Source organism: Chiloscyllium plagiosum, unplaced genomic scaffold (genome assembly GCF_037043375.1).
Source record: "Chiloscyllium plagiosum isolate Xiang-an unplaced genomic scaffold, Cpla_swu_hap1 HiC_scaffold_17, whole genome shotgun sequence".
In the NCBI taxonomy this organism is placed as follows: Eukaryota; Metazoa; Chordata; class Chondrichthyes; order Orectolobiformes; family Hemiscylliidae; genus Chiloscyllium; species Chiloscyllium plagiosum.
Genome location: NW_028270155.1, coordinates 36804085 through 36824494, shown reverse-complemented (window position 1 = coordinate 36824494; position 20410 = coordinate 36804085). Strand labels below are relative to the sequence as shown.

Sequence of the window (20410 nt, the reverse complement as noted above, 5' to 3'; positions counted from 1 at the left end):
CTACATTGGGTAGACTGGAGGCCTCTTAGCAGAGCGCTTTAGGGAACATCTCTGGAACATCCGCACCAATCAACCACACCGCCCCGTGGCCCAACATTTCAACTCCCCCTCCTACTCTGCCGAGGACATGGAGGTCCTGGGCCTCCTTCACCGCCGCTCCCTCACCACCTGACGCCTGGAGGAAGAATGCCTCATCTTCTGCCTTGGAACACTTCAACCCCAGGGCATCAATGTGGACTTCAACAGTTTCCTCATTTCCCCTTCCCCCACCTCACCCCAGTTCCAAACTTCCAGCTCAGCACTGTCCCCATGACTTGTCCTACCTGCCTATCTTCTCTTCCACCTATCCCTGACCTATCACCTTCATCCCCTCCCCCACTCACCTATTGTACTCTATGCTACTTTCTCCCCACTCCCACCCTCCTCTCATTTATCTCTCCACCTTTCAGGCACTCTGCCTGTATTCCTGATGAAGGGCTTTTGCCCGAAACGTCGATTTTACTGCTCCTCGGATGCTGCCTGAACTGCTGTGCTTTTCCAGCACCACTAATCCAGAATCTGGTTTCCAGCATCTGCAGTCATTGTTTTTACCTATATTTTAAGATAAGCAGACCAAAACAGCACCGGTACTCCAGAAATGATCTAACCAAGCTCCCGTACAACTGAATTGAAGCAAGATTTCATTACACCTGTACTCAAATTCTCATGCAATAAAGGCTAACATTCCATTAGCCTTTACAACAGTATACTGTATCTGCACATTAGTCTTCAGTGACTTATCGACAAGGATACCTAGATCCCTTTATACATCTACACTTTCCAACTGACCACCAATTAAGAAATACTCTGCACATCTGTTTCGTCAACCAAAATAAACAACTTCATATTTTCCCATATTACATTCTATCTGCATGCTTCTTGCCCATTCTCCAAGCCTGTCCAAATCCTCCTGAAACCAATGTACATCTTCGTCATAAGACACATTCCCACTTAGCTTTTTGTGTTTGCCACAAGTTTGGAAATATTACTCCAAGTAATTGGTTTATATTGTGAACAGCTGAGGTGGAAGTATGAATTCCTGCAGTATCCCATTAGTTACAGCCTGCCAATACTAGAGTGACCCATTTATTCTCCTTTTCTTTCTTTAACCAATCATTAATCTATGCCAGCATATTAAGGCACGTGGGATAACAGGTAATCTTTCTAACCAGCCTTCTGTAGGGGGGTTTAGCAAAAGCCTTCTGAAAATCAATGTAAACTACATATATCAGCTTTCCTTTATCAATTTTGATGGGAACATCTTCAAAAATTTCAAGTTTTGTCAAATGCAATTTCCCATTTGCAAATCCACATTGGCTATGCCGCATCAGGTCATTATCTACCAAGCGTTTCTAGCATTTTTCTCATGACTGCTATAAGGCTAGCAGGTCTGTGATTCCCTGTTTACCATTCCCTCCCTTCTTAAATCATGAGTGACATTTGCTACCTTCCAACCCATAGTAATTATTCTAGAATCTAGAGGATTTTGGAAGATAATTACGAATGGATTCAGTATTTCTATAGCTACCTCAACATTCTGCAATGAATACTATCAGATCCAGGGATTTATGAACATTCAGCCCTATTAATTTCTCCAGTGTAATCTTCTTACAAAAAACAATTTCCTTCAATTCCTCATTTTCCCCGTGCTACCTGGATGTCTAGTTCTGGTAGCATTCCAGCATCTTTCTCAATGAGTATACTTCAAAATATGTGTCTTTTTAAAATTCCCAAATTATGAAAAATAACTGCAATTTAGACTAGTTCTTTTCCATTGTATTTGCTTATTTTTAGTGTGAACATTTAACTATGTATCAGTCTTCAGATAGGATAGTGCAGTAAGTTAATTCATATATTACTACTTTAACAGCATTGACTAGGTTTCATCATTTCACCCATAGGTACAAGATATTAAGAATAGGAGAGAAACGTGGAACAACTGAAGTGTGGAACAAATGGAAAGCACTCAAGTATATCAAATACCTGTTAAGATTGCAGAGTCCAGCATCTGCCTGCATAAAATTATGCCGTAGATTGAGATGTGTGATATCTTGACTGAAAAAGAGATACTCAGGAAGCTCTTCTAGGCTATAACATGACAGATCAACTGTACCAATTCTCTGAGAGACAACCTGCAAATAAGCCAAATGTTAATTTGTTGACACCGGTTATTGTAAAGAGGCTAACTAAAATAGCAAGTTGTATGTATACTGCAGTTAAGATAAAAACATTTGCTGGCCTAAAAAATAAATCATATGGTAAGGGTCTTCATAGATTAAAGTATAAAAATATCATGTAAAATCTAATGTAAGTTATAATTTTCCATTCCATCTTCTCAAATGCTGAAAGATATCCACAGCCCTCTGGTAACTTGTCTAAGTGACCATTCCCTTTGAGTAAATAGAGATATTAGTTTACACAAAGCTGTAATTATGCTTTACAGTTGAATAGAGTCCAATTTTGCCTTCACAGATGTCCAAACACACAATTTCAATGTCACTCAGTGACTTGGAACCATAGGTGTTATACATTGATTTGGAAGTTGCAGCAGTCAATAGTACCAGCAACAAAAACCTCAATCATGTCTAGATCCTATACCTTCACAGAACTACCACACTGTAGGAGGAAGCCATCTGGCCCAATTTGTCTGCCCTGGCTTTCCGTGCAGATGAAGGGATGTATAACAGACCAAAGTCAGAGGAAAGCAAAGAGTTGTAGGACTGTAGAGATTGAGACATATAGCAGGTGGATACAGTGGACTATCTGACCAGAGGTAAAGACTCAGTTTTCCTGACATTTAACTATAGGAAACTGTACATCATCGGCAACTATAGCTCAGGCAAAGTCTGACAAGAGTGAAAGGGTTAAGAAACTTGGTTTTTGTCAATGTTCCACATGTAGTACCCAATTGCATGGCTTTGGAAGTTGTCTCCCAGGGACTAAATGTGGATAGAGCACAAGGATCAGAGGAGGAAGCAGACGTCAATGATCTTTAAAATCACAAAGAGGCTAAGGAAAAAAGAAGAGGGATAACACATATCCTCTCAGCCACAGAACATAAGATGAGATTTTCATGATGGCTATTTCATGCTGTAGCAGGGGTAGAAACCTAACTCAACAAGTAATAGTGAGTACAGACATTGCATGTATCAGAAGTAATGAGTAGATGAACAGCAAAGCACGAGCCAGATAGCATGCAATTGTAAGCACTGTTTCTTTCACAAAACAGCTAAAATAGTATGACATTTGAGCACTTGAGACAGGATACTAAGTTTGAAACTAGTACAATGAAGAAATCTACTGCTTGAATAAAAAAAATTCAATTCAAATCAGCAAGGCATTTTCCCCAAAAGAGGCATTAGACAACTATTCCAATTAGAAGTCAAATCCTAGTCAATCATTCTCATGGGAGTGGACAAAGTCCAGGATTGCCAAAGGTATTGCAAACATCCCTATTTCTGAGTATATAATGGAGGAAGGCCATTGACGAAGCAGTTGAGAATGGCTGAAGTACTTCTGCACAGGTATCCTGAGGCTGTGATGACAGGAAAACAGAAGCAGAAGTAGGTCATTTGACACCTCAAAGCCAGCTCTGCCATTCATGAAATCATGCCTGAGCTTCAAAGCAGATATCACCAGTCATCGTCACAGAACCTTCTCTACTCTGTCTCCTGCTGCTCAGTCAATAATCTGGTCAATAATTAGCAATAATTTTTCAACTTTATCTCGCAGTCTCTTCTGGAATCACTATCAAATTATTAAAGAAAGTCTGCATAAGTAGCGTTCATAGACATTTTCCCAAACATTTCTTTAGTCGCATCTGCAAATATTCAATGAAGTTTATCTAACATGACTTGTCCTTTACAATTCATGCTGACTTTCTTTGATTAACTAATAACTTTCAAGGTGTTCATTTATCAAATTGGAGACTCCAGCAAATTCCAGACAATAGACGTTGGTCAATAATTCCTTAGTTTCCTCTAGCACCTCCAACAACCACCTTCCTGTGTGCCAAGTATGGCTACAGCCAGTGGAGAGTCTTCCCCCAACGCTACTGAACTCAAGTTCACTAGGATTTTATATGGATACCACATTCAGACAGATCATACCTTGGTGTTGAGGGCAGGCAATCTCATTTTCAATGTAACTGTTACCGACATTTGAACCACAATGTGGGTTTCTTTGAAGACTTCTAATTTTTAGCCCTTTATTAACCTTTTTCTTCCAAAAGGTCTGGAGCTGGGTAGCCCTGCCAGAACCTAGGTTGAGCATCATTGAGGAGGTCACTGTTGCTGTTTAATATTACTGTTGGCAATCTCTTAAATCACTTTGTTGACAATTAAGAATTGACTGCAGAATAATAACTTGGCAGATTAGATTTTTCTCCCACAAACAAAGTATTGCTGTTAAAGCAATTCCACAACAAGAGATGAGTAAACATTAATTTGAACAAAGAATTGGAAGAGAAGCTACAAATGTTGGGAAAAAAGCTGAAGACTAACGACAGTTTATGAAGGCATGCAACAGCTTCAGAGAAATAAAAACTACTTTGATATTCTGTTTAATTAGGTACAGGGCTGTTGTTTCCAACATTCAGAAAATAGGAAAGCTGAAGCAATACCAAATTCTTCGCACCAAAATAGCAAAATCTGCAGAGATAACTGCTTTTAAAAATAATAAATGAAGGTTTCCAGCCACAAATTCAACTACAATTAGCAGTTTCTACCAATATAAAATTAAGGTAAGTGGTAGACTATGTTAGCCCAGAAGACGCCCATTGTTTTGGTCACATAAATCTTCACCATGATTCATAATGGTACCATATAAAATAGTAAAAGAACTAGCAAGCATAAGCAATATGCTTACCAACTCATTGTTACTAAATTAATTTCTTAATTTAGCAATTATCTTGGGTTCAGTTTAAACAATAGGGCTTGAGTCAAGCTCCTGACAATAAAAGGATGCAGAGAAAATTAATGTTTATCCCAAGACAAAATAGAATTGGCAATGACATTAAAATTGATCTGCAAAATGGCAAAGTGACACAAGTGCCAAAATTAACCAATCTAAATCAAACAAATGTGTCATGGAATTCATAGAGTCAATAAAGGGATAAAAATTAGAAATCTTCAAAAGTGAAATGTTAAAAGCTATATTGATTGAAACAGTAGTAATTCAATGTAATTATTTCCCATTTATTCAACATCTAAATTCTAGAAATTTCTCGTCAAATACATTAGCCTTCACCCATTTAAAGACAAACATAAATATGCTTTCCTTACTGGCAAAATAGGTTTATGCAAAGAAACAGGATTTAAAATCTTCCAATTCCTATAGTTAACTCAAAGTTGTTTTATTATATCAATCCCAAAACAACACTCAATATTATGTAAAACATAATTGGAAATAATAAGTTGCCATAATACAGCACCTTGGAAGCTTGTCTGAGCCATCGTAGGTATTCTGGGTATGAATCAAAGATGACATAGTATGTTTGCCCTTGTTGCCCAGCAGAGCTGAACATAAGGCAGTATTGTCTTCTCTTTACTTCTTCCACCTACAAAGAGAGAAAAACCTTAACATAGAAAAATAAACTAATATTTTTTTAAAATCTAGTATGGGACATTTAACATGTCAGTTCTTTAAAATTAAGAGAAAATAGAAATACATCCAGCAAAGGACAGAGAACAAATTGTGTTTTTCTGATCTGTGTGCCAAGTTACATACAAATTTACTCAGCTGAACCACCAGGGAAATCCAGTATTTTTTTTCCAAATTTCAAATAGCAGCATGTTGTTTCCAAATGTTCAAAGCATAAATAGCATGCTTAAATGTGACCATCAAGTAATGGTCCTCGAGTCGTGCAAATAACTTGCCTCCACACTTACTCTTAAAATTCAGCTAAATGATGTACATTTGCTTTTGCTCACAGATATTCCACTCACTCTCCATTCATAGCAACATTAGAAACAGGGGCAGGAATACACAGAATATTTCAAACTTATTTTTTAAAAACATGGCTAATCTGATCATGGTCTCAACTTTAATTTTTCACCCTCATCATATTTCTTGGTCCGAAGCAGCCAAAGAACCAAAAAAAAACCTGCATGGGCCCCAGCTATGCCTGTCTCTTTGTCGGCTATGTAGAACAGTCCATCTTCCGGAGTTACACCAGTACCACACCCTATCTCTTCTTCCGCTACGCTGATGACTGCATCGGCACCACCTTGTGCTCCCACGAGGAAGTCAAACAGTTCATCAACTTCACCAACACATTCCACCCTGACCTTAAATTCACCTGGACCATCTCTGACACCTCCCTCCCCTTCCTAGACCTCTCCATCTCCATCCATGAGGACCAACTCAACACTGGCATTTTCTTTTTTTTTGCAAACCCACTGACTCCCACAGCTACCTAGATTACACCTCCTCCCACCTACCTCCTGCAAAAATGCTATCTCATATTCCCAATTCCTCCACCTTTGCAGCATCTGCTCCCAGGAGGACCAGTTCCACCACAAAACACACCAGATGGCATCTTTTTTTAAAGACCGAAATTTCCCCTCCCATGTGGTTGAAGATGCCCTCCAATGCATCTCATCCATGTCCCGCACTTCTGCCCTCAAACCCCACCCCTCCAATCGCAACAAGGACAGAAGCCCCCTGGTCCTCACATTCCACCCCACCAACCTCCGCATAAATCGCATCATCTGCCAACATTTCTGCCACCTACAAATGGACTCCACCACTAGGGATATAGTTCCCTCCTCACCTCTATTAGTTTTCCGCAAAGACTGTTCCATCCAGGACTACCTGGTTAGGTCCACGCCCCTTAACAAGCCACTGTCCCCTCCTGGCACTGCAGGAATTGCAAAACCTGTGTCCACACCTCCCCCCCCCCATCACTCTCCCCCCCCCCCCCCCCCGACATCTGTCCAAGATCCCAAAAGAGTCTTCCACATCCATCAAAGTTTCACCCGCACTTCCACACATCATAGTCATAGAGATGTACAGCACAGAACAGATCCTTCAGTCCAACTCATCCATGCCGACCAGATATCCCAACCCAATCTAATTCCACTTGCCAGTACCCGGCCCATGTCCCTCCAAACCCTTCCTATTCATATACCCATCCAAATGCCTTTTAAATGTTGCAATTGTACCAGCCTCCACCACTTCCTCTGGCAGCTCATTTCATACACGTACTACCCTCTGCATATAGAAGCTGCCCCTGAGGTCTCTTTTACATCTTGCACCTCTCACTCTAAACATATGACCTCTAGTTCTGGACTCCCCCACCCCAGGCTTTGCCCCTCCTATCCATGCCCCTCATAATTTTATAAACCTCGAATAAGGTCATCCCTCAGCCTCCAACGCTCCAGGGAAAACAGCCCCAGCCTGTTCAGCCTCTCCCTATAGCTCAAATCCTCCAACCCTGGCAACATCCTTGTAAATCTTTTCTGAACCCTTTCAAGTTTCACAACATCTTTCCGATAGGAACGAGACCAGAATTGCATGCAATATTAAAAACAGTAACCGAACCAATGTCCTGTACAGCCTCAACATTATTTCCCAACTCCTGTACTCAATACTCTGTCCAATAAAGGATAGCAAATGTCTTCTTCACTATCCTATCTACCTGCGACTCTACTTTCAAGGAGCTATAAACCTGCTTTGCAAGGTTGCTTTGTTCAGCAACACTCCCTAGGACCTTACTATTAAGTGTATAAGTCCTATTAAGATTTGTATTCCCAATATGCAGCACCTCACACTTACCTAAATTAAACTCTTCTTATCCTTCTAAATTCCAAAGAAACAAGATTCTGTGTACTCAGCTCATAATAGGGAAACTGTTGCATTTATGAAATAATTTGATGAACCTTTGCAGTAGTGCCTCCAATGCTAGCATATGCTTCCCTAAATATGGAAACTAAAACTGGGCACAGTATACCAGGTGCAGTCTCCCCAAAGATTATTTATTTTGTGTCATTCTTCATTTAAAATGCCATTCCCAATTTTAACATCCCTTACTTCCTGGTTGTGTCATTGAGCCTCTCACATCACATCACTGCAAATTTTAAGGAGGATGCAATCTGCTTCATCAGCAAGACCTCCAGATTGTACTCCTGGAGTTGGTGCCAGTGTGTGTGGGCCTGCAGTTGAAGATCGTAATAGTTTTCAAAACAGTCCTCCACTCAGTGGCTGAAGTAAACTTTATATTAAATCTTTTTAAAAACGTTTTCTACTGTTTATACCCAAACTAGTAAAGAAACTGCTGTGGACTTGGTTTTCTAAAAGTATTCTTTGCTGAACTGTACCTGTACAGTAAATTTCTAGAGAGACATCTCGGCAATAAGGTCTGCTTTCTTTACTTAGCCTTGTACTGTATTGTACATTATTTTGGATAAAATATGGAGTGTGACATATTTATAGGATTGTATTTTAACTTTTACACTGGCTTTTCTGGGCAAAAATTGAACTTGGAAACATAATTCTGGCTTTACATTGCAAAATGACTTTATGGTTTCCCATAGGAATCAAAGTTACAATTTTCTGGAATTCAACTCTGATTTTAAATGTGGAATCTTTGTACAACTGTAACAACTGTCTTAATTCTTATACTCCAATCGCCTTGTACTAAAAGGTCAACATGGCATTTGCCTTCCTAACTGCTTGCTGTGTCTGCATTCTGCATTATACAAGTAGTCCCAAGACACTCTCAACATCAACATTATAAGTTTCACTTCTCTTAAAAATATTTGTAGGCTGGGTTTGTTGGACAACTGATTTGCAATGCAATGATACCAACATTGGGCTCAATTTCCAAACCAGCCAAATTTACAATGAAAGATTCAACATTCTCAACCTTTCCCCTAACCAAAGCGTGGTGACCCTCAGATTAACCCAGTCACCTCTCCCTGATGAGAGAGCAGCTCTGTAGTCTGGTTGGACGAAAGTGAACTTTATTTGGATTATCACTTCACATTAATGACATTTTGCTGGTTAGTTCACCACTGAATTACTTCAACACCATGAAGTCGCTGCACGAGATTATGTTAATTAGCACATTAGCTAACGAAATTTCTGCCATAAATTTCACAGTTAACAGTATGGAGTCATTCCTTCGTTTTTCAGAGTGGAATTTTTTGTAACTGAAATTGAAGTTAAAAACTTGTTAATTTTCCATAAGATAGCAATGGCGTAATCTACCAGGCAGCAGCAGCAGCAATGACCAGCAAATTGCCACTGCACTCAAAGGTAACTCAAATTTGATGCTGCTGCACCTTTCTACCAGTAACTTCTCATCCAGTTAAAGAAGAAATGTGCAACCAGCTTTATCCTGTAGAATTCTACTAGTGCAGAGAAAAGTTGCTGAAAGACCAGACACACCCCATTTTATAGCACTGCCTGTTTTATGGCAAGTTTAAAGGTCCAGTCTTTGAATGTTAATGAACAGGTAAGTCATGAGAGGGGGTGTGTGTGTGTGTGTGTGCGCGCATGCGTGTACAGGGAAGCTGTTGATTGGTTAAGATGTGCGAGTGAGGCAGGTAAATAGTTACAATGTGATTAGAAAGCCAGGAAAACTCATGTTCTCCTCAAAACAGTATGATGTCGAGATGTTATGCTAACTTTACGGAACAAACAGGGCCTTGGTTTGATATCACAGCTGAAAGAAAATCAGATATTTTAGGACTTCACACTGCATCTTAAGTGCCAGCTGAAATTAAATGCTCAAGTCTTTGAAGTGAAACTTGAACTTCTGACCATATGACTCAGAAGTGAATGTTCTGCAACCTGAAGTTTGAATGACAATCGTAAAACTTCCCCCACATTATCTCAACAAATACTCCTAGGTCAGGTATGCCACAACTGCTGGAAGCACATCTTTCAAACTCTGTTCCAATAACATTTACTCACCTCAGCTGATTTACGAATCATTACCATACAGTGGGAGGCGATGGGACCATCCCAGCTTTCTGTAGAGTTATCCATTCAGTTCCAGTTGCAGTTCCCTGTTTTATCCCCACTGCCCTGCAAGTTTATTGCTTTAATGACTATCCAAATTCCTTTTGAATCAATCATCTCAGCATCCAACACCATGAGAATGCCCGTTCTAAGCTCAACATTCACTGTATAAATAAATTTATTCCTCTTATCACATTTGAATCATATGCCAAGAACCTAACATTTGGGTCTCGTAGACCTTTTACCAGCTACTAATGGAAACAATTCCTCGTCACTTTCCTTTTCTAAATTTATCAAAGTATTGTTCACTCTATATAACCTTATTCAATCTCTTTTGCTCTACAGAGATCACCACCAGATTCTCCTGCCTCAACCTTGGAGTTAAACTCTCTCATTCCTGGAATCATTTTGACAAATCTCTTATTGTGCTCAAGGGCTTTCACCCTGATGACCAGAACTGGATGTCAAACTAGTTGTGGTTTATCTAGAGTTTTATAAAGGTTCAGCATAACTTTTTTGCTTTTGTACTCAACTCCTCTATTTATGAAACCTAAATCTCACATGATTTCTGAACTACTCCAACATATAATACCACATTTAAAGTTCTAAGCACATGAATCCCCAGGTGTTTATGTACCTCCACGTTAAGGGATCAAAGCCAGATAGTGAAATAACCAAGTCATTTTTTTTTTTGTTAGTAGGTGTATTCACAGGATATACCAGCGTCTGCTAACTAATATCACAACACCTCAGCTGATCCTTGTTATATGTGCTCTCAGAAATATTTTCTAATCAACCTGTTCAGAAATGTTATGACACACCCCTGGACCAGGTGGGCCTTGAACCTGGCTCAGGTAGGGACACCAACTCTGCGCCAGAAGAGTCCTCCGAGATAGCATTGCAAGCTTTCAGAGCAGGTGGGACTTGAACCCTGATCTCCTGGATGCCCTCTACTACCTTCATCATCAATTTTGAACCCTTGTAGTGACTGAGTCGCTTCCTCTGTCAACATGAACTGGGAAGTATCTACATGCATGGTAAAGGCAGATGCAAAATATTCATTTAATACCTAAGCTATGCCCACTGCTACTGTGTGTAAATCTCCTTTTTGGTCTCTAAATGACCCTACTCTTCCTTTTACTACGCCATTACTATTTATGGACTTTTAGAAGACGTTACAATTTCCGTCATGTTCATTGTTGGTCTTTTTACGCATTCCTTTCTGCTTCGCTTATTTGCATTTTCATTATTCTTCTGAACATTTTGCAGCATGGTTCTCAATTTTATTCTCTACTGACACTTGTCATAAGCACACATTTTCTTTATTTTAATTGCTATCTCTTTTTCATCCAGACACTTATCTTGATTGCCATCTCTTTCCTTTTGGAGAAAATATTCCTTGACTATATACAAACCACATCTTCTTTGAAGGTAACCCATTGTTTAGCTACTTTTTTCCATCAAATTTCAGTTCATGGGTTAACTCCAGGAAAGGTAAGAGAGGTCGGCACCAAGGGCAGGAGTCTTTTATGGAGATAACCATTTCAAACAGGTATGCTGCTTTGGAAAATGTAGTGGGTGATGGATTCTCAGGGAAACGTAGCACGAACAGCCAAGTTTCTGGTATTGAGACTGGCTCTAATGCAACGAGGGGTGTGTTGGCTTCCAAGAGATCAATTGTGTTAGGAGATTTTGTAGTCCGAGGTACAGACAGACGTTCTGTGGGGCCAGCAGAGAAAAAGCAGAATGGTGTGTTGTTTCCCTGGTGCCAGGATCAAGGATGTTTCTGGGAGGGTGCAGAATGTTCTCACGGGGGAGATGGGCCAGCAAGAGGTCACTGTCCACATTGGAACCAACAATATAGGAAGGGAAAAGGTTGAGATTCTGAAGGGAGATTACAGAGAGTTAGACAGAAATTTAAAAAAAAAAGAGGTCCTCAAGGGTAGTAATATCTGGATTACTCCCAGTGCTACGAGCTAGTGAGGGCAGGAATAGGAGGATAGAGCAAATGAATGCATGGCTGAGGAGCTGGTGTATGGGAGAAGGATTCACATTTTTGGATCATTGAATCTCATTTGGGGTAGAAGTGACCCGTACAAGGAGGATGGATTGCACCTGAATTGGAAGGGGACTAATATACTGGCCGGGAAATTTGCTAGAATTGCTTGGGAGGATTTAAACAAGTAAGGTGGGGGCTGGAACCCAGGGAGACAGAGAGGAAAGAGATTAATCTGAGACTGGTACAGTTGAGAACAGAAGTGAATCAAACAGTCAGGGCAGGCAGGGACAAGGTAGGACTAATAAATTAAACTGCATTTATTTCAATGCAACGGGCCTAACAGGGAAGGCAGATGAACTCAGGGCATGGTTAGGAACATGGGACTGGGCTATCATAGCAAATACAAAAACATGGCTCAGGGATGGGCAGGACTGGCAGCTTAATGTTCCAGGATACAAATGCTACAGGAAGGATAGAAAGGGAGGCGAGAGAGGAGGGGCAATGGCATTTTTGATAAAGGATAGCATTACAACTGTGCTGAGGGAGGATATTCCCGGAAATACATCCAGGGAAGTTATTTGGGTGGAACTGAGAAATAAGAAAGGGATGATCACCTTATTTGGATTGTATTACAGACCTCCTAATAGTCAGAGGGAAATTGAGAAACAAACTTGTAAGGATATCTCAGCTATCTTTAAGAATAATACGGTAGTTATGGTAAGGGATTTTAACTTTCGAAACATCGACTGCCATAGTGTTAAGGGTTTTGATGGAGAGGAATTTCTTAAATGCGTACAAGACAATTTTTCTGATTTAATATGTGAATGTTACCTACTAGAGAAGGTGCAAACTTGACCTACTCTTGGGAAATAAGGCAGGGCAGGTGACTGAGGTGTCAGTGGGGGAGCACTTTGGGGCCAGCGACCATAACTCTATTCGTTTTAAGAGAATAATGGAAAAGGATAGACCAGATCTAAAAGTTTCTAAATTGGAGAAAAGCCAATTTTGACGGTATTAGGCAAGAATTTTCGAAAGCTGACTGGAGGCAGATGATCGCAGGTAAACGGACGGCTGGAAAATGGGAAGCCTTCAGAAATGTGATAACAAGAATCCAGAGAAAGTATATTCCTGTCAGGGTGAAAGGGAAGGCTGGTAGGTACAGGGAATGCTTGATGACTAAAGAAATTGGGGGTTTGGTTAAGAAAAAGAAGGAAGCATATGTCAGGTATAGACAGGATAGATCGAGTGAATCCTGAGAAGAATATAAAGGAAGTAGGAGTATACTTAAGAGGGAAATCAGGAGTGCAAAAAGGAGACATGAGATAGCTTTGGCAAATAGAATTAAGGAGAATCCAGAGGGTTTTTACAAATATATTAAGGACAAAAGGGTAGCTAGGAAGAGAATAGGGCCCCTCAAAGATCAGCAAGGCGGCCTTTGTGTGGAGCCACAGAAAATGGGGGAGATACTAAATGAATATTTTGCATCAGTATTTACTGTGGAAAAGGATATGGATATGGAAGATATAGACTGTAGGGAAATAGATGGTGACATCTTGCAAAGTGTCCAGATTACAGAGGAGGATGTGCTGGATGTCTTGAAACGGTTAAAGGTGGATAAATCCCCAGGACCTGATCAGGTGTACCCAAGAACTCTGTGGGAAGCTAGAGAAGGTGATTGCTGGGCCTCTTGCTGAGATATTTGTATCATCGATAGTCACAGATGAGGTGCTGGAAGACAGGAGATTGGCAAACGTGGTGCCACTGTTTAAGAAAGGCAATAAAGACGAGCCAGGGAACTATAGACCGGGGGGGGGTGCTGACCTCAGTGGTGAGCAAGTTATTGGAGGGAATCATGAGGGACAGGATGTACATGTATTAGGAAAGGCAAGGACTGATTAGGGATAGTCAACATGGCTTTGTACGTGGGAAATCATGTCTCACAAATTTGATTTAGTTTTTTGAAGAAGTAACAAAGATGATTGATGAGGGCAGAGCAGTAGATGTGATCTATATGGACTTCAGTAAGGCGTTCGACAAGGTTCCCAATGGGAGACTGATTAGCAAGGTTAGATCTCATGGAATAAAGGGAGAACTAGCCATTTGGATACAGAACTGGCTCAAAGGTAGAAGACAGAGGGTGGTGGTGGAGGGTTGTTTTTCAGACTGGAGGTCTGTGACCAGTGGAGGGCCACAAGGATCGGTGCTGGGCCCTCTACGTTTTGTCATTTACAAAAAGTAGTGGACCCAGAGGTGTAGTGGACAGCGAAGAGGGTTACCTCAGATTACTACAGGTTCTGGACCAGATGAGCCAATGGGCTGAGAAGTGGCAGATGGAGTTTAATTCAGATAAATGGGAGGTGCTGCATTCTGGGAAAGCAAATCTTAGCAGGACTTATACTCTTAATGGTAAGGTCCTAGGGCATGTTGCTGAACAAAGAGACCTTGGAGTGCAGGTTCATAGCTCCTTGAAAGTGGAGTCGCAGGTAAATAGGATAGTGAAGGCGGCGTTTGGTATGCTTTCTTTTATTGGTCAGAGTATTGAGTACAGGAGTTGGGAGGTCATGTTGCGGCTGTACAGGACATTGGAATATTGCATGCAATTCTGGTCTCCTTCCTATCGGAAAGATGTTGTGAAACTTGAAAGGGTTCAGAAAAGATTTACAAGGATGTTGCCAGGGTTGAAGGATTTGAGCTATAGGGAGAGGCTGAACAGGCTGGTGCTGTTTTCCCTGGAGCGTCGGAGGCTGAGAGGTGACCTTAGAGGTTTACAAAATTATGAGGGGCATGGATAGGATAAATAGACAAAGTCTTTTCCCTGGGTCGGGGAGTCCAGAACTAGATGACATAGGCTTAGGGTGAGAAGGGAAAGATATAAAAGAGACCTAAGGGACAACCTTTTCACGCAGAGGGTGGTACATGTATGGAATGAGCTGCCAGAGGAAGTGGTGGAGGCTGGTACAATTGCAACATTTAAGAGGCATTTGGGTGGGTATATAAATTGGAAGAGTTTGGAGGGATATGGCTGGGTGCTGGAAGGTGGGACTAGATTGGGTTGGGATAGGTTGGACCGAAGGGTCTGTTTCCATGCTGTACATCTCTATGACTCCTGTCTATCTGGCCCAGCTCCATTCTTGCCCCAGTGAAATTGGGTTTTCCTCAATTAATTATTCTTACTCTGATTGTCCATTATCCTTTTCAATCATCATCCTAAAACTTAATGATGGAGTGATTAATATTCCCTAAATGTCCCCCACAACTGACATTGATCAATTTGGCTCATCTCAATCCCAATAATCAGGCCCAGCATGCCTTGTTTCTTACTGGGTTAGACATATACTGATGTAGGAATTTTTCCAAAATACAAATTTAAGAACATTTGCTCCTCTCTGCCCTTTACCTGAATACGGACTAAGATAGTGGTAGCGTTAAGTCACACCAATATATCTATTCAATAACGCTTCCATCTCGCTATAATATCCTTAGAAATTTATTCCTCTACAACTTTCCTACTAATTTGTGGACTTTAGATTACACCAAGCAATGTGATTGTACCTTTCTTGTTCCTTCGGTATAACCGAATCAATTTTGTCTTTGAATCCTCTGAGGCATCCTCTTTCTGCAGTATTTCAACCAGAAATAGTTGATGCCCAGTCAGAGTCATATAGAGATGTACAGCGTATAAACAGACCCTTCGGTGCAACTCATCCATGCTGACCAGATATTCTAACCTAATCTAGGCCCATTTGTCGGCACTTGGCGCATATCCCTATGAACCCGTCCTATTCATATACCCATCCAGATGCCTTTTGAATGCTGCAATTGTACCAGCTTCCACCACTTCCTCTGGCAGCTCATTCCATACATGCACCAGCCTTTGCGTGAAAACGTTGCCCCTTAGGTCCCTTTTAAATCTTTCCCCTCTTGCTCTGGACTCTCCCCACCCCAGGGACAAGACTTTATCCATGCCCCTCATGATTTTATAAACCTCTATAACCCTGCCCTTCTTTCAGCCAAATCCCTGTTATCAACACAACATTATATTTCCATATTACATGTATTCAGTGTTACCCTGATTTAGAAAGTGTTGAGTTCTCCCTTACTCCAATTCTATCTAATCAACTTCTTCCCCAATAGTTTGTGCTCTCTTGTTCCTTGCTCATTTCTGTTACTAATGTAACAGTATGATTATTATTACACAATGCTCTCCTACAGATATTTGGTCAAACTGACTTCTCATTCCAAAGTGCCAAATCCAGCAATGCCTTGTATTTAGTTGGACTGACAACATAGTAAAGGGAGTTCTCCTGAATGTATTTCAGAAATTCAACCCTTCCTTTTTCTTTTGTGGTAACATAACAACAATCAATATTTAGATAACTGAGGTCCCCAATAGCAACACAGTATAGGCTTGTCATCACTTCCCTGCAGATTTAATCGTCTCTCCTGCTTACTCATTCACAATTTGGAGGCCACCAAATATTCCTCAGTAGTGTTACATCCTTTAAACAACACATAACTGTACAGGAAGTGTCACAAAGCCTGACTTGAGGCACAGAAAACTGTACAATACCAGCATCAAAATAAACATGGTTTCTCACCTTGCCTCCAGTAAGAGGAAGAACGTGCATTTTTCCCATCTGGCACTCCTTCACTGAAGACACAATTAAGCAGGTACCACAGAGAATGACTTGACGTTCTGACCACTTGTGCAACTGAGTCTTGCCTTTCCGAACACTAAATACACCAGAAAGAAGGATCCGATCGAGCTGTTCTATGCTGCTTGGTTTCCCTGTAGAGGCAACAGAAAAACCTGACAAAATTATGAAGTAAACAGCCATATTTTTAAAAATGTAGAACATTCAACTCAAGAGGAAAACAATTGTAATGAAAATCCTAACTAATGGCACATCGATCTCATCACTTCATTTTGCAATTAGATTCAATAAACCTCCTTATAAATATTGAATTGTAGATATTCAGTGATTTGAAACACTATTAAGGAAGTAATTTTAAAGATGATGAAAATCCTGGAAATCTAAAATGAAACAAGCAAATTCACAAATATTTAATCACAAACCAAAAATATTAACCTCTGTCTTTATACTTAATCTACTTTGTTATAGAAACCTATACAAACTATCTATTAGCAGTATTCGGATGAGTTATAGAACATTGTGGATTATTTGAAAATAGAATGTATAAACTCGGCTGACTCTTCAAAGACAGTAAGCATTGGTGAAGGTTTATCTGGAAAGGAACCAAACCTGTAGCAGTACTCCACATGGATCCCCAAAATAAACATCCACCTTTTCCCCTCTCCAGATCATAATCCAATCCTCAGCCTATGTCAGCACGTCTACAATGAGACAAAGTTGATAAGGTCCCATTAAAGAAAATGTCAGCACATTTGATTAGTCCTGCACCAGGCCTGATGTAATCTGATAAAGCCAAAGAATGGACTCACTTCAACTGTGATGGTAGGAAATTCAAGTGTTTCTACAGCTTGGTAAAATTTGTGATGATGCTGCTCCTTTAACAAGGTTATTTTGCCCTTGGTTTTTCTCAAGGGGTTGTAAAACCAGAGATGCAGATATGTCTGAACTGGCTACTCAAATAACTGCGAACAGATACAGCCTAGCTCAACAATCAGTGGAGGCCTTCAGGGTTTTTTTTAAAGAAACAGTTGTACGATGAAAGGGGAGTGGCCAGTTCTCCCAGCTCAGGGATTTTTCTAGTTTGGTTTAGTTTTAACTGAAGATCCCAAGAAGCTGTTGGGGGAAAAGGTTCCCTGATTCAGAGGTTTTCTGGCTGATTTCCTAACATCTCTCCTAAAAGAACCTGTGTTTAAATTTACCTTTTTGCCAAGGGATGCATTTATGGGATATTGCAGGAAATCGGAACAGCTCCTTGTTAAGTTGTGGGGGCTATTGTATCGGTTGGGCTTTCAAATAGTTATTATACTAAATTGTGTTTTCTTTTGCTTACATTTCATTTGGTCGTCTGTAAATAAATTGTTTGGTTTAAAACTGACTGGTTTGACCAGCTGCATCACTCCTGGAATATCCACCATACATCTGCATAAAGGAACTAGAGAAGTTGGGTCGAAGCTATCTTCTTAAAATGCCTGAGGGTAGAAGAAGTGACTTTTGTAAAGCCCCGAAAGATGAACAAGTCAAAACTGCTGGAATTGGCAGTCAAGCTTAATTTGGAGCTACCTCCTTCTGTGAGGAAAGGAGGGGCAATTTCAGCAATAGCTCAGCCCTTAAACTTGCTAGAGACGCCATCAGAATCTTCGGAGATGGCTAAAATTCTATTGAAAATGAAGCAACTTGAGTTAGAAGCAAACAAAAAAAAGAGAAGAAATGAAACCATTTGAATTACAATTAAAAGCAGAGGAAGTTCAAAAAGACAGAAAAAGAGAACAAAGGGAAAAAAGAGAGAAAGGGAAAAAGAGAGAAGAAAGGAAGAAAGACAGAGTTTGAACATTAGAAATCGGTACTTAGACAAGGATAGAGAAGTTCAAAAATTCACTTCATGAAGTACTGAGAATTCATGTGGAAGAGCAGAAAGTTAAAACAGCAAGACTAGTAGGTGAAATGGCTGACAATTATGAGTTGGTTCATAAATCAAAGTTTGGCTCCCAAGGTTAATTTCAATCCATTAGGGATGGAAATTGGGGAAAAGCGAAATTCTCACTTGGTAAGAAAAAAGTAGATCTCAGTGAAGATCATAAGGGCAACTTACCACAGGGTAAAAAGGAAACTCTAAGGGAAAAGAGAAGTTAAAAAGCTCTGGTGTTTTCACTATAATAAAATAAGCCACATGAAATCAGTGTTGGTGGGTGAGGAAAAGCACTGCGAAGACAGTTAGAGGAAAACAGGACAGTGAATTTTGATGGAGTGGTAATGGAAAGAACAGTAGAGGCTAAGAAGCTGCACAAGAACATAGAACTTGATCGGAGGTTGGTGACGTAGGAAGTGCCAGATCTTCTTAAACCATATATTTGCAAAGGTTAAGTTTACTCACATAGGCCAGGAGCAGCAGGTAAAGAGGTTACAATATTAAGACATACAGGATCCTCTCAATCCTAATGCTGAAATATGAGGAGATATGTACCTCTGAAGCAATATTTCCAGAGAAAGTGCTAGTAATGGTATTTCACAGTGAGACAAAAATGCTTAATTATGCACAGTGATGTTAGAGCGTCCAATGGAAAGTGGGGAAGTGGTAGCAGGGGTACTGGAAAAACTAGACAACAGTGAGCACTGCAGATGCTGGAAACCAGAGTCTAGATTAGAGTGGTGCTGGAGAAGTACAGCAGGTCAGGCAGTATCCAAGGAGCAGGAAAATCGATGTTTCGGACAAAAGCTCTTCATCAGGAATGAAGGCAGGGAGCCTCCGGGTTGAAGAGAAAACTACAAGTACAACAAACTTTTATATACCCACCTCCATAACCAGCACTCCACAAACATTCCAGAAGGATCCCCCGGCTTCTGGAACTGCTCTGCCTCCAACACTACTCCCTTACCACCTGACGCCTGGAGGAAGAACGCCTCATCATTGGAACACTTCAACCCCAGGTCATCAATGTGGTCTTCACCAGTTTCCTCATTTCCCCTCCCACCTTACCCCAGTTCCAACCTTCCAGCTCAGCACCATCGTCATGACCTGTACTACCTGCCAATCTCCCTTCCCACCTATCTGCTCCACTCTCCTCTCTGACCTATTACCTTCATCCCCACCTCCATCCACCTATTTGCTACCTTCTCCCCAGCCCCAGCCCCCTCCCATTTACCTCTCCAGCATGGAGGCTCCCTGCTTTCATTCCTGAAGGGCTTTTGCCCAAAATATTGATTTTCCTGCTCCCCGGATGCAGCCTGACCTGCTGTGCTTTTCCAGCACCACTCTAATCTAGTATTGGAAAAACTCTCAGCTCCAAGAATACAATTTATCCTTGCTAACCATATAGCTGGTTCACAGGTAAGAGTGCTGTCAACTGTGGTTGAAAAGGCAGTGGAAAGTAAGGCAACTGAGCTATTACAAGAAGCATATCTTGGGTTCTTTCCTGATTGTGGTAACGAGATCACAAAGTCACCAGTTGAAACAGGAGAGACCAAAGAGTATGGATAAGAAATTTGAAAGAGAATTAGCAGAGACTCTGTTTGATCAGATGGTTGGTAAAACAGGAGCAGATGGGTGACAAAGTAGACAGTTTTAGCTCAGATAAATTAAGTGAATTAGAGCAGAAAGTTGAGAAAGTAAAGCAATTATATCAAAAAGCATATAAGGAAGAAAAATCTAGATGTATCCCTGAGCGCTATTATCTTAAAAATGATATCTTAATGAGGAAATGGAGGCCATCAGATATTCAGGCAGATGAGAAATGGACAGACGTTCGTCAAGTTG

The 20410-nt window shown here is 40.7% G+C and overlaps 1 protein-coding gene across 1 annotated transcript in view; it reads right to left on the bottom strand.

Annotated features, from left to right (window-relative positions):
* phlpp2 (PH domain and leucine rich repeat protein phosphatase 2) overlaps window positions 1-20410 on the bottom strand; it is a 173344-nt gene that overhangs the window by 73682 nt on the left and 79252 nt on the right. Inside the window, exons 4-6 of the mRNA XM_043706826.2 lie at window positions 16603-16793; window positions 5471-5596; window positions 2023-2171 (exon numbers count right to left, since the gene is read on the bottom strand). Of these exons, the coding sequence (XP_043562761.2) occupies window positions 2023-2171; window positions 5471-5596; window positions 16603-16793 (466 nt within the window). The remainder of the gene's footprint in view (window positions 1-2022; window positions 2172-5470; window positions 5597-16602; window positions 16794-20410) is intronic.